The sequence below is a fragment of the Aristolochia californica genome, unplaced genomic scaffold (assembly GCF_029961685.1).
Source record: "Aristolochia californica isolate CCGP_79_NKW_82.1479 unplaced genomic scaffold, dmAriCali1.0.hap1 SCAF_2, whole genome shotgun sequence".
NCBI lineage: Eukaryota > Viridiplantae > Streptophyta > Magnoliopsida > Piperales > Aristolochiaceae > Aristolochia > Aristolochia californica.
Window position 1 is genome coordinate 48,284,802 of NW_027181881.1, and position 14,022 is coordinate 48,298,823.

The 14,022-nt window shown below is 37.2% G+C and overlaps 1 protein-coding gene across 2 annotated transcripts; it reads left to right on the plus strand.

The window, feature by feature from the left end:
* Positions 1-1,961: 1,961 nt before the first annotated feature.
* LOC137956052 (DNA polymerase alpha catalytic subunit) lies at positions 1,962-13,863 on the plus strand. Of its 2 annotated transcripts, XR_011113205.1 has the most exons (32): positions 1,962-3,128; positions 4,030-4,200; positions 4,450-4,533; positions 4,633-4,707; positions 5,139-5,203; positions 5,295-5,385; positions 5,485-5,673; positions 5,744-5,907; positions 6,002-6,116; positions 6,194-6,373; positions 6,506-6,619; positions 6,957-7,076; positions 7,171-7,488; positions 7,630-7,722; positions 7,796-7,914; positions 8,021-8,093; positions 8,205-8,261; positions 8,476-8,568; positions 8,648-8,770; positions 8,866-8,963; positions 9,793-9,838; positions 9,953-10,066; positions 10,175-10,258; positions 10,396-10,509; positions 10,621-10,710; positions 10,838-10,914; positions 11,008-11,227; positions 11,577-11,630; positions 12,175-12,294; positions 12,602-12,676; positions 12,770-13,118; positions 13,375-13,863. XR_011113205.1 is itself a non-coding variant. In XM_068803357.1 (31 exons), exons 1-31 carry the CDS (start codon positions 1,986-1,988, stop codon positions 12,914-12,916), a joined length of 4,626 nt encoding a protein of 1,541 aa, XP_068659458.1. In that variant the 5' UTR covers positions 1,962-1,985; the 3' UTR covers positions 12,917-13,345. The 2 variants fall into 2 exon arrangements, 1 of the variants encoding a protein (XP_068659458.1); XM_068803357.1 differs by lacking the exon at positions 13,375-13,863 and having other exon boundaries at positions 12,770-13,345.
* Positions 13,864-14,022: the final 159 nt, after the last annotated feature.

The window sequence follows — 14,022 nt, forward strand, 5'->3', positions numbered from 1 at the left end:
CTGAGTCTGGACACACTGTACTAAGTAATTCCAATTCCACAACCACAAGAAAGTCATGAACAACACCCATACCAGCAGCAATAGCACTTGCATCAAAACTTTCTTTATCAATAATTGTATTGAAACGGGAATCCCTGTGTGAGAACCTTCTATTTCCGACATTGCTAGTCCTAGACTTCTCTTTTCCTATATTTGAAAGAGATGGAGAAGATTCAGCCATATTTCTTTTGGACTGAGGTTCACCATCAGCTTTTGCAATCCTAACAAATAAATGAGAGTTCCTGAATCGACTCAAGAAGTGTTTGAGTTATTTCGTTGTGTGTTTCTGGAGTTTTATTTTGCTGCTTACCCTTTTGGTCAACAATACCATTTTTACTCATGACAACAACAACCTTAAATGGGTTATAACTTCGATATCCTGCTTTGATGTGGAAAGACTGGCTAGTATATAAAGTTTTCACCTGCAGGTAAAATCAAGGTTTTTGTCACCAATACAAGTTCAACCTTGTTGCACCTTTGTCACGAGTACAAAATCAAGGTTTTTGTCACTAGTGAAAAAAAATGAATAAGATTATTCAAGTGATGATTCTGGTGGAGAACGTTATGAAGATAACAATGCAAGTGAAAATGAAGACAATGATAGTGGTGATAATGTTGAGGATGATGTAAACACTAAAAAAGTACTAAGAGGGAGTCTCCAGTGCAATCTCTAGGAGCATTGTATTTTCGAGATGTAGCATTTTAGATATGACAAAATTATTGACTATTATGTTTTAATGATATTAAATATTTTATGTATTATATTTTGTATGTATAGTTGTAGGTATTTTATATTAAATAGGTGATTGAGTTATATTTGTATTATTACGATGTTTGTATAGCACGTTGGGTAATGAATTTAAACAAATATAACTACGTATATACGTTAATTTAAGAGTGAGAATTGAAACACTTTTAATATAATAATTGCAATAAGTTTTTGGATATTAAATATTTAACTTTTTATAATTTATGTCAATAAATTAATATTATTTTGACATTACTAATATATATTAAGTTAATAGATATATTATAATATCCTTTTTTATATACTTATTTCATATTTAGATATTAAAAAATTACAATTTGATTACAATTTTAATAATATAAAAGTAAACATTTGTTTAATTGTTATATTTAATATATTTTATTTATTAACTAATATTAATTTAATTTTTTAAAGGTCAAATATATCAAAATATTTATTTTAATAAATAATATATCTGTATTTTACACCGCAATTTCCATTGTGCACACTAACACAAACAAGTACTTTACATTGTGCACGCTAACACAAACAAATACTTTATATTGTATATTTTATTACGCATACTAACACAAACAAGTACTTCACTTTCCCTCCCATTTTTTCTTAGCACTTACAAAGTGCACTCACCCCCCTCCGTGTGTTTTTTCAAATACTTAAATACGAGTTATTTATCTGTGTACTTTGATTTTGATAAATTAATCTCCCTCTCCCTCTCTCTTACGAGAGAGGTACATAATAAACACTTACAATGTGACTTGACCAATGGTTTAATGACCAAACTAGGGGTTTTAAGAAAAGTTTTTTTGTTAAAGTATGGCCAAACTAGAGGTACATAAAAAATGTATTTATCTTTAGCATTTTTAAGGAACACGAGCAATTAACACAAAGTTAAAGATATTATTTAAGGGTATTAGATTGGATTATTAATATCGTTTTACCCAACACCCAATATTCTAACTTATAATCGAATATATTTTTCGGGGAGGAGGTATCTGTGAAAAGGATATTTTTCGGGGCGTCGATGTAAGACGGTAAGAATCATAGCGAAGACAGTTTCGCGCCAAACGCCTGATTTTCCCGCCATCTCTTCGGCCCTCAAGACCAGTAGAGCCTAAAACATCGGCTCCCCTGTAGCCTCCTACCTTCTCATACTTCCATCTCTAGAAAGGAACCGAGGATGGAGGAGCCCGTCGTTAATGGCCGACGTCGATCTAAAGGCGCGGACGCTGTTGCTCGATCCAGTGCCCTCGAGCGCCTCAAAGCCCTTCGCGGCGGCCGCCGCTCCGAGTTTGGATTTCAGATTAAGGTGGAGGAACCTATCTATGATACAGTAGCTGAAGAAGATTATGCGGCTTTGGTCGCCAAACGACGCGAAGCCGCTCAGGAATTCATCGTGGATGATGATGGCCTCGGCTACAAGGACGAGGGAGAAGAAGAGGACTGGGCGCACACGAACCTTTCCTTTTCCTCAGATGAATCTGAATCCGAGCGACCAAGGAAGAAAAAATCATCCTTGGCTTCTACAAGGGAACCGCCCGCCAAAAAGCCCTCCGCTTCAACTGCTTCTCTCTCCGCTGCTGCAGCTCTTATGGGCAAACAGCGTCTGTCATCGATGTTCACATCATCGATATATAAGAGGAAAGGAGAAAATAGAGTTAAAGGATCGGCTGCTGAAAGTATCGTAGATGATGTTATTGCAGAATTTGCCCCCGATGAAGCGGATCGAGAAAGAAGGAGGCGGAGCCTACCGTCTGCGATTAAAAAACCCAACGGCATTGTTCAAGTTAAGTACAAAGTGAAGCCCGAATATGCTCATTCTTCAGTGACCTCTGGACCCCTTTTTATGGAAAAGGAAAGTCTCCGTGAGGATAGCGATTTGAATGATGGTAAAACGATGGAATTGCACAAGGATAAAACTTTAGAATCCGAGGTAGTTCCTGATCAAATCCCTGACCCATCCGTTTGTTCAACCAAAACAGTCATTACTGCTGAGGAGTCTAAGCATGATGATGTAAAGGGGCCTAAGGATAACGAAGCGAAGGTCCAAATTGGACAGAAAGAGGAATTTTGTGCACTAAATGCAAAGATAAAAGTGGAAGAGCATGCAGTTCCAAGTGCTGCTGCAGGATGGAAAGAAGTGTGTAAAGTAAAAAAAGAGAGTTTAAACGGTGGTCTGAATGGAGGAGTTGAGTCAAATCTTACCGGTGAAGGGGCTTCAGACTTTGTTTTAGATTCAGACGGTAGCCTGCCTTTTTATATGATTGATGCCCACGAGGAGGCCAACGAGGCTAATCTAGGCACTTTGTATCTCTTTGGAAAGGTATCTTGAACCGAGTTTATATATTTCTATATTCATTTAGTTGGAAGATATTCATTTTATTGGCTGCCTAAAGTATTCTTCAGCTTCGTTGTTGTCTCAAACTGCAATGGTGATAATCATCTTTTAATCATGATTGTAGACTAGAATTGTTTATTTTCAACTGCCGCTTAGTCCTTAGTAGTATATACTGTGTAAAGTCGACGAGCAAGCCATCAGTGACTCTTCAGAAAAATAATTGAATAATTAACTCAAATAACTATCCCCTGTAAGATTGTATTTGCAGTCTCACTGTTAAAAGGTGTAAATCTAGAAATCGAGACTTGGTCAATGGTTTACTGTGTACAACAAGTTCCAACTTTTCTTCCTAAATGGATATCTTAAGATACATTCGAAAGGTCAGAGAATTCAAAAAAATTTCTTCAGCTTATGTGTCATGTACTTGTCAAAATTTATAGCTACTAACGAAGAAGGTGAAAAAGAGATGGAAGCACTGTGTTTGAAAAGCATCCTTTGTTGAAGAATGATAGAGCATGTTAGCAACTAAGAATTGATTCATAATTGTTGGCAAATAATTTATTCATCAATCAACCTTTCAAACACTCACACATACAGAAAAAATTGGATGAGTTGAAAGTCCTTCATCGTCAGGAACAGGACCCCCAACAGAATTTTATTTTTCAACATAAATACCTCACCTAGTAAATCAAAATTCTTCTCTTTTCTAGAAGAAAGGAGTAACTCAAATTCTTCTAACTTGATCATGTTTCTTTTTAATTAATTATTTCTTCATTTGAAGAGTTAAATTACACTGTCAGTAGAGTAAAAGTAATGTTACCTTGTTTGATTCGCTTGGGGTAATTCTGAACCCTCTGACACAATGGCATCGTCTCATTGTCGTAAGGTTAAAGCAGGAAGTTCATACCAAAGCTGTTGCGTGGTTGTCAAGAACCTGCAGAGATGTGTCTATGCTATTCCAAGCGATTCAGTGTTTCAGAGTGTCGAGATTATGGAGCTCGAAAGGAATGCTGAAAATTCTAAAAGTTCATCCACTGTTTTTTGGTCTAAGCTGCGGGTAATTTTATAATTTACAGTTTCTAAGGCTTGGTTTACCATCTATAAGTAATACTTGTGTATAATTTTGAACCAGGGTATCCTTGTTTTTAAAGGATGGCATAATTATAATGCACTTGTTCCTTGAGGAAGAAGTGCAGGATCTTTGGAAGGTTTCTTGGGTCCTTTTATAAAGTTCTGGAGTAGGTCAATTTACAGGCCCCATTCTGTTTACTTCATTTCTTTATATTTTTTTATTTATTCTTTTTAGGAGATGGCTTCAGGATTAAAGGAAGAAATAAAGACAAAGTTATTGGATCTGAATGTGTCAACATTCAGCCTTGCACCTGTGAAGGTCTGTATGCTAGAATGTTTCATTTTCTGTCACACTTCATCTATTGTTCTTTCGTTATTTGCTTTGCTTTTGCTTGATAATAGTTGGTTTGTTTCACAGAGGCATTATGCATTTGAGAGACAAGATATACCCATCGGGGAGCAATATGTCCTTAAGATCAATTATCCTTTCAAGGTGCCTTAATCTAGTTAATAGTTTATTGTAACTTCCTGCTACAAGTTTAGAATGTGCTTTCTCAATTGATGCTGAGAACAGCTCAAATAAGAACTGATTAATGTATTGAACTTGTTTGTTCTTTTAAATTTTTTTGTTTATCTAAAAGTGCTCACTTTAGTGTCTGTTCAACACATCTGATGGGTGAATTGCATCATTTCTGCTGAGCAATATTATTTGCCATTGTCTGTCTTGGACAACCTATGTCAAAGTAAACTTCAGTAGTTGGTTGTCTTAAAGCATGTCAGACAGATTCCAATAGCTGTTTAATTTTTGTATGGAAATTGTGACATTATGTTGCAATCTGTCCGAGAAAGTACTTTCAATATCTGTGGATATGTTGCAAATACAAAATCTTTGTAAATTGTACATAAACCTCTTCTCAAATTCAGGATTCACCACTTCCTTCAGATCTTAAAGGAGAACATTTCTCAGCTCTACTTGGAACACATACCAGGTAGTACCCAACAACACGGTTCACATTTTTTTTTTTTTTGTCTTCTTTGCTGTTGACTAATTTGATCTGACTTGACTGTATCTCTATCTAGTGCTCTTGAATTGTTTATAGTGAAAAGGAAAATAAAGGGACCATCGTGGTTATCTATTCCAAAATTTCTCTGCACCCCTTCTAGCCAGCGGGTGAGGTTTGCAATCCCATGTGAACTTTTATATTTGATAGTGGCTCTAAGGATCTAGTCCTGTACTTTTAATTACTAAATAACGGTTGCTTTGAAATAGGTGAGCTGGTGCAAATTTGAGGTTACAGTTGATAGTCCTAAGGATGTATGTGTTTATACCTCTTCACAAACAGTTCTTGAGATCCCTCCTGTCATTGTTTCAGCTATTAACCTGAAAACAGTTATCAATGACAAAAATAATGTGAATGAGGTTGTCTCTGCATCCGTCATCTGCTGTCACAAGGCCAAGGTAAATGATATATTTGTTATTATTAATTTTCCTTCTATACTTTGAAGTCCTCTTACTGACACATTTTCAGATTGATAGTCCCATGGTAGCATCAGAATGGAAGAGGCCTGGAGTACTTACTCATTTTACAGTGGTGCGAAATCTTGAAGGAGGCATATTTCCAATGGGTTTCTCAAAAGAGGTTACAGATAGAAATTCAAGGGCAGGATCCAACATTCTGGCCTCTGAAACGAGGCAAGCTATTTGGGTTATAATATATTATCTAAAATGAGATTATTTTTTGCTGTGGTTGCAATTATCGATTAGTTCATTTCATTGTTCTTTTCAGTGAAAGGGCATTATTGAGCCGTTTGATGATTGAAATCCATAAACTAGATAGTGATGTTCTTGTGGGCCACAACATATCTGGTTTTGACCTTGATGTTCTTCTTCATAGAGCTCAGGTATGGGCTTTTCATGACTTCTTTAGACCAGAAGTATTCTTCCGTATTATTCTTTGCTTTAATTTAGTATTTTGCAGGCTTGCAAGCTACCAAGCCGCATGTGGTCCAAAATTGGTCGTCTCAGGCGTACAGTGATGCCTAAACTTACAAAAGGGAGCTCATTTTTTGGTTTAGGGGCAAGTCCAGGAATCATGGCCTGTATTTCAGGCAGGCTCTTATGTGATACTTACTTGTGTTCAAGGGACCTTTTGAAGGAGGTACTGCTTATTTAAAGTTTGCCTGATAGTGATTTTATGAGAATCAATACCTGATAAATTATTTACATAATCCAAAGTAACTTTTGGTAGTTTCTGTAAAACTTATCCAAAATATTTTGGAGATGGATGCAGGTGAGCTATTCCTTGACACAACTTTCAAAGACACAGTTAAATAAAGAGAGGAAAGAAATTGCTCCACATGAGATACCTAATATGTTTCAGGAAACAAAGACACTTCTACAATTAGTAAGTTCTTTTACTTGCTTTCTGAATGTGTGTTATTTGTTTTTTTTTATGCTTTATCTACTTTGACTAATGCTGCATAGGCACGTAGCCTTCTCTGTCTTAGTCATACAGATACTAGTTTTACAGGTTGAGAAATGAGATCATTTATCTCCAAGCTACATATTTTTTTATGGCCTCCTTTTATTAAGATAATGTAGTAAAAAGGAAACTTGTTTTTGACTCTATCCAACTTTATTCTGCTTCGGCATTCTCCGGAAAGAACGTGCTAGACAGTAGTAGTGTTTTAAACTGTTTCTTACATAGAATTAGGTAATGATGATTTAAACTTTGGAATCAGATTGAGTATGGTGAAATTGATGCTTGGCTCTCGCTGGAGTTGATGTTTCACTTGAGTGTGCTTCCTCTTACACGACAACTAACTAATATTAGTGGGAATCTTTGGGGGAAGACCCTCCAGGTGATTTGTTCTCTGGTTTTCTTCTTGTTGTTAGTAACATATTCAATGCTTCAACCATGAGGGCAATCTCAAGTTCTTGAGTTTTCTTTTACAGGGGGCTCGTGCACAGAGGGTGGAATATCTGCTGTTACATGAATTTCATGCAAAGAAATATATTTTACCAGATAAGATTTTTGCACGTGCAAAAGAATCTAACGTACCCAAGCGGAAAGTGAATAGTAATGAAGGTGCAAATGCTGATGGTTTGAATGTGGATGTCGATTTTGAGAATGATGGTCTGCATATTGTTCACAGTAAAGGGAAAAAAGGTCCAGCCTACTTAGGTGGATTGGTTTTAGAACCAAAAAAAGGGTTGTATGACAAGTATATATTGCTTCTGGACTTTAATAGTCTCTATCCTTCAATTATTCAGGTTATGTTTCTATCTTTCTCTCCATCCCAATAAAAAAGAGATCCTGTTAATCTATAATGTTAGGCTTATTCACACTCAAAAGTTCAGGGATTCTGTCTTTTTTTTTAATGTTTTTCTTGAAAGGATCAGATCATTTTGCAGGAATACAATATCTGCTTTACAACCGTTGAAAGATATTCTGATGGATCTATGCCTAGTTTACCGTCTTCTAAAACAATGGGAATTTTGCCTAAGGTATTTCCTTGAACTATGACAAGAATCTTGCTTTCATTTTGATTCTGATGTTAACTTTTGATTTTTCTTGCAGTTATTAAAGATTTTAGTGGAGAGGAGGAGAAAAGTTAAGGAATGGCTGAAGACTTCATCAGGTCTCAAGGCTCAGCAGTTTGATATTCAGCAGCAAGCTTTGAAACTTACAGCAAACAGGTTTTTCCTTCAATGGTTTCTGCAATGTGTTCTTCTTTGTGGTCTCAATGGTAGGAGGGATTCCTAGCTTGTGCTTGTTTGAAGCTTCCGTCTACTTTTTTTGCAGCATTTATGGGTGTTTGGGCTTCTCAAATTCACGATTTTATGCAAAGCCACTTGCAGAGCTGATTACCCTTCAAGTAAGAGCTGCTTTAGGGATAGTGCACATGTTAGGGTATGGTCCTTCAGTTTTCATTTGGTTGGTACAGATTCTTGCAATAGTAACAGTTTTCACTGTGTATCTCATGCAGGGAAGGGAGATTTTGCAAAGTACTGTTGATCTTGTTCAGAATAACATGAATTTGGAGGTAACCTTTTACGGCACATAAGAAAATTACTGCTTTGTGGTGACTGGTGTTGTAATTCTGTACTTCCATCCTAAAACTTGTGTTCCTAGTTCAAGTGAATCAATGTTTGTGGAAACATAGTTTGACATTGTTACCTTCTTTTTTTTGGTCTTTTGCTATTTTTGCTGGTCCTCTCATGCTTTGTTAATGATATGTGTCATTCTCGAGTTTGCAGGTGATCTATGGTGATACTGATTCCATTATGATTTACACTGGATTAGATGATATTTCAAAAGCCAGAACAATTGCAGGAAAAGTCATCCAAGAGGTATGTGCATGACACCAACCTTATCAATCCCTTCTCTCTCATTTAAAAGATTAATGAGCTTTCAAACTTGTCCTTACAGGTCAATAAGAAATACCGGTGTTTGGAGATTGATCTTGACGGATTATACAAGAGAATGTTACTACTCAAGAAAAAGAAATATGCAGCAGTCAAAGTGCAGTTTAAGGATGGGACACCATATGAGGTTGAAATGAACGTCAACTAAATACTGATCTGACTATCGAATTCCTATCTTTTCCTTGACACATGGCCTCTGTTATCTTCTTGTGAATAAATTAGATCATTGAGCGTAAGGGCCTTGATATGGTTCGCCGTGACTGGAGTCTGCTGTCCAAGGAATTGGGTGACTATTGTCTTCGACAGATACTATCTGGAGGGTAAGAATTTAAATATATTGGTCTATTTCACTACAGCTGTTTGATGTATCTCTTAGAATTTTGAAATTTGTAAATTATATGATTCTGTCTCCCTTTGCCTCTCCAATGTGGCTTCAAGTCTTCTAGTTGCAGAGAACCTTACACTTTTTATTCCTAACCTTTAATAATATTTTGACTGTTATAACAGAAATACTGAAGAAATGTTCCACAAAATATCAGACCAGAGTGTGACTATTTCATCAGCTTTTTGAAATTAATTGTCAGGAGGATTTTTATGGCAGTTCATCATAGAAACCTTAGAACGGTTCCCTAGCTCTATCATCAGGGAGGAAGGCTGAACCCCAACTTTGATGGTAGCTTTTGCGATAATTTGGGTTCTGTGGGTGGTGGTAGAGTTACTTGGGACTCAGCTTGTGACAGCTGACGAGTGTTCTTTGGTCTGTTTGGCAATGTGACTCTACAAAACCAGAGTTTAGGGCCCTTATCTAGCTCATTTGTGCATACATAAACAACAGCTTTATTGAGCTTCTCTTGGTAGAGGATGATTTGTAGTTGTCAACAATTTATCGACATGCTGCTTGTACCTAATTAGAGTTGGGTGCACACAACTAGGAGCACCAATAGCTTAGCTGATTCCTTGGCTAGAAGCACCATTTTCTGCTCAGTTAACAATCATCTAATTTTGCAATTTGGCATCTTATTGTTTCTCAATACTTTGTAGCAAAATGTATTGTTTCTTCCCAAGGAGCTTCTTAATACAATCACCTTTCTCATCCTTGTTTATAAAAGGAACCCTAGAAGAGTTGTTTGACTCTGTTTATGACTGTAGGGCTTGTGAAGAGGTCGTGGAGTCAATACATAACTCTCTTATGAAGGTGATGCGATATCTCTTTAGAGTGCATTCATTGATGACAATCTAGTGGTCCTCTTTTCCACCCAGGCTTGGTTTGAGTTAGCTTTTCCTTTGGTACTTTTGTGTATCCAAACAGGTGCAAGAGGAGATGAGGAAAGGCGAGGTAGAACTTGAAAAATATGTCATTACAAAGACCTTGACCAAACCGCCAGAAGACTATCCAGATGCTAAAAATCAGCCTCATGTGCAGGTTGGCTCCATGTTTGATGCTTTATATGTTTGGTAGTTGGTTAAACATTTTAGATTTTCATAAAGATCAATTCATGCAATTTACTTGATATTGTTGGCCTTTCATTAGGTGGCTCTGAGACTGAAGCAGAGTGGTTATTCAACTGGATGTTCTGCTGGTGATACCGTCTCTTATGTCATCTGCTGTCAGCAGGTAAATTGAATATATAACTTTTGATTTTGAAGTCCACTAGCTCTTGGCTCAAGTGGCATTACTGAAGCTCATGTGATCATTTCTTGGAATGACTTTATTCTTCCAATTTATTTATAGATGTTTTGGGTGTTGAACAGGGTACACCTGCTGGTTCAGCTACTGGAATAGCTCAAAGGGCTAGGCATCCTGATGAGCTAAAAAGGGACCATGGGGATTGGATGATTGACATAGATTATTACTTGTCACAACAGGTTAAATTCTTCTCTGTATGGTTCCTTCCAATTTATCTGGCAGAATCTCATCATTTGCACTAGCTTCTTGTAGATATTCTATCTTTTTTTAAAGTTGCAGCCTCTTTACAGATTCATCCCGTGGTATCTCGTCTTTGTGCTTGCATTCAAGGCACCAGCTCTGCACGCTTGGCAGATTGTCTAGGTCTTGATTCATCAAAAGTGAGCACCTGTACAGTCTGCTTGCAGACTTGTGATGGTTTTCTTACTCTACTATAAGGAACTTCTATTTAATTATGTGATGTATTTGTACCTTTTTGCTAACATGTAAGCCGTTGATTTTGGATAGTTTAAAAATCAATCAACAGAAGCTGGTAACAAGGACACTTCTAGTGACCTCTTGGGTGTTGTGGATGATGAAGAGAGGTAATAGGGTAACGTTAAAATGTTGTGGGAGGTTATTCTGGTGGCATGAGGGACTGGGGAACTAATAGAGATATTTTATTATCAATCTGGCAGATATAGAGGCTGTGAACCTTTCTGGCTATCATGTCCCAGTTGCTCTTGTGCCTTTGAGTGCCCTCCCATCGCCAGTGTGATGTTTTCCTCAAACCAAGAAAACCAGGTTGATCCACACACAGAGAAAGTGTCCAGTTGTTTTTGGCACAGATTTTCCTGCCCAAAGTGCCCAGACGAAGGAGGTGAAGGTAGAATATCTCCAGGCATGATTGCTAACCAGGTCTCTCTCTCTCTCTCTCTCTCCCCCCATATGTATATGTCTGTTTGTCTAACTCTATCTATTTGGACGTACTTACACATCCTAACTGTATTTTGACTACATTACATATTGCCACCCAGTGGCCATGCATGTCCTTAACCTAGGTGGGCTTCGGTCATAAATTTACCAATTTTAGACTAGTCGTTGGATCAAGAGGCTTTATTGTAATTTGAGATGTCCCTCGGTTTTTAGTTTAAATACTGAGTGATAGTTTTATCCACTTAAAATTCTTCATATAGAAGGCCCAAGTCATGCGCTGATTCACTTATCTGCTTGTTGTATGGAACTCATTCTGGTACATGCTCTGCAGGTGAAGATGCAGGCAGAGAAGTTTATTTCCATGTACTACACAGGCTTGATGAAGGTAGCTACTATAAATAAGCGGTGAACTAAGTGGTTTCAAACCCTTAATACTTGAAAGCTTCATGGAAGTTGCATTTTTATCTTGTTCTCAGCATAGTGTCTTCTTCTTCTTCCTTTTCTACCTCTTCTCAAGTTTTTTTTGTCCTTTTTTATTTTGAAGAAAAGGTGACTCCTCATCTTACATCTTCTCAAAATTACACCAACCCCCCTTCCCCACCCAACGAAAAAAGAAAAAATCTTGCCACATGCTAATATTTGGATAATTTGATTATTGACATCTTGCGGCATTTCTCTTACGGCTTACATATTGTACTTGGAAGGCATAATGCAGAAGTTGTAATAGCACTTGTGGCTTATGTCCATATATAGGTTACTTGTAATCTTTCCTAATTTCTATCGGGTCACTCTACCCTGTGGCCTTCCATGACCTTAACAGAAATGCTAGCACTAAGATATAATCACAAAATTCCTTTTTTGAATCGGATTTGCTATTAGCTATTTCTTATATGCATGTTTTTGTATTAACATCTCATTTTTTGTTTCAGTGTGATGATGAAATGTGCAATTACACTACACGTACTCTTAACTTGCGGGTAATTGGTGATTCTGAAAGAGGAGCCATTTGTCCCAACTACCCTCGATGTAATGGGCACCTTATAAGACAGGTTTGGATAATCTGGAAGACACTTCATTTGGTTTCTTGGTCGACAGTGTTCGTAGGAAAATGCCTAGTTTCAGCACATTATCTCGGAGAATAGCCACGCCCATATCAAGCATTTTAGCATCCCATGAATTTGAAGTTTAAATGCTTGTAATGGGTTGTGGCTTTTTCTGGTGGCTATCGTGATTAGCACGTACCATTCTCTCTGAACTCTTTGTTATAGGAGAGACAATAATTCCATTTTCAGATAATTGCTATCACCCGTTGTCGGATTAAGTTAATAGACTTCTATGCCATTTGCTTTTGAGCAGTATACAGAGGCGGATCTATACAAGCAGCTCTCCTATATGTGCCATTTACTGGATGCTGTACGATGTGTTGAGAAGGTAGGTCTATTTTGCACTGGAAAGATTTCTATTTGAGCAGAAAGTGTCCGCTGTCCAATGAGAACTTTAACTAGTGCTTGTCCACGGCTGCAGCTTGATTACAGCGCTAGAATTCCATTTGAGAAAGAACTTGCGAGAATCAGGCCGGCGGTTGATTTGGCAGCTTCAATAATAAAAACGATGCGAGACCGTTGCTCATATGGATGGGTTCAGATGAAAGACTTTTGTGTCTCTGTTTGACGCGACTGAAATACCCACCCTGTAGACATGCAGATAAAAGCAGTTGCACTGACGCGATCTTTCTGAAAAAACGAAATTCATTGGGCGCAGAGACCGAAGCTGGTCGCTTACATCACACTGAGAAAATTCCATGAGGAGCCAGAACGAAAGATTTTCTCACAGAAATGCATGCGGTTGAATGGTTAAGAATTTCAAGGATTAGGTAAATAGCATCTGATTTAAAAGCCATCCTTACACTTGTTGAGTTAGTAGCATTTTTTACTTTTAAGCAGGTGTACCCTTAGCTGCATAGAAAAAGATGCCTTTAGCTTTAGCTCGTCTGTTAAAGCTTACCTCAGGAAATGAGGTCGACTTGTGTGACTTGAATTAGTGTGTGATAGCATGAAGGTTATAAATAAAATAAAAAATTTAATACAGTATTTATTTATTTATAAATGGCTTTGTTTTTATTGGATCAGGCTAGAAGAAAAAACTCTCTTAAGAGGAGGCTCTCTAAAGACGAGAGAGTTGATGGGAACTCTCCGGCTAATGAATCTACAGCACTACAACGTAGGTCCTTAATTTTGAAGAAGAAATTCCATAAGAATCGAGTAGTTTTTTAATCTCCTTCGACAGCTGATGGGAACTCTCCGTTTTTAATTTTGAAGAAGAGACTACACAAGAATCGAGTCTGAAATGTTTCTGGTTGCGCTCACCAAGAAACGTAAGTGAGACAGCTAGAGATGCTATATTATCAACTACGACCTCTTAGATTGTAATTTTAAAATCAAATTTAATTAAATCTGATGATCACTATTTTTTTTTATAATTTCTGTAACATGAAACAATAAGTTACTACTATGATCCCATTATAAACATTTTAATTTTTTTATAAATAAACAAACTGGGCCCATTGTGTGAGCTCCTTCGCGCTTCTGCTTGAAGGAGCAACCAACCCAGTGTGTGGAAGGGGGAGCCCTCCATGCAGAACTTTCGTACACAATGGTTCTCCCTCCTTTTTGGGTCTGTTCATATTTTTTGTTAGTAAGATGACCTAATCAGAGTCCATCTGGCGTAATCTCGTCTAGCCATCTTTTTCTTTTTCTTACTTTTTTAAGTTTTACACA

What these genes read in the sequence shown, in the direction of transcription:
- LOC137956052 (XM_068803357.1), top strand. Translation starts at nt 1,986, where the DNA reads ATGGAGGAGCCCGTCGTTAATGGCCGACGTCGATCTAAAGGCGCGGAC. An exon ending in TCTGCTGTCACAAGGCCAAG is followed by an intron (nt 5,674 to 5,743) that starts GTAAATGATATA and finishes ACACATTTTCAG; the next exon opens with ATTGATAGTCCCATGGTAGC. An exon ending in ATGGGCACCTTATAAGACAG is followed by an intron (nt 12,295 to 12,601) that starts GTTTGGATAATC and finishes GCTTTTGAGCAG; the next exon opens with TATACAGAGGCGGATCTATA.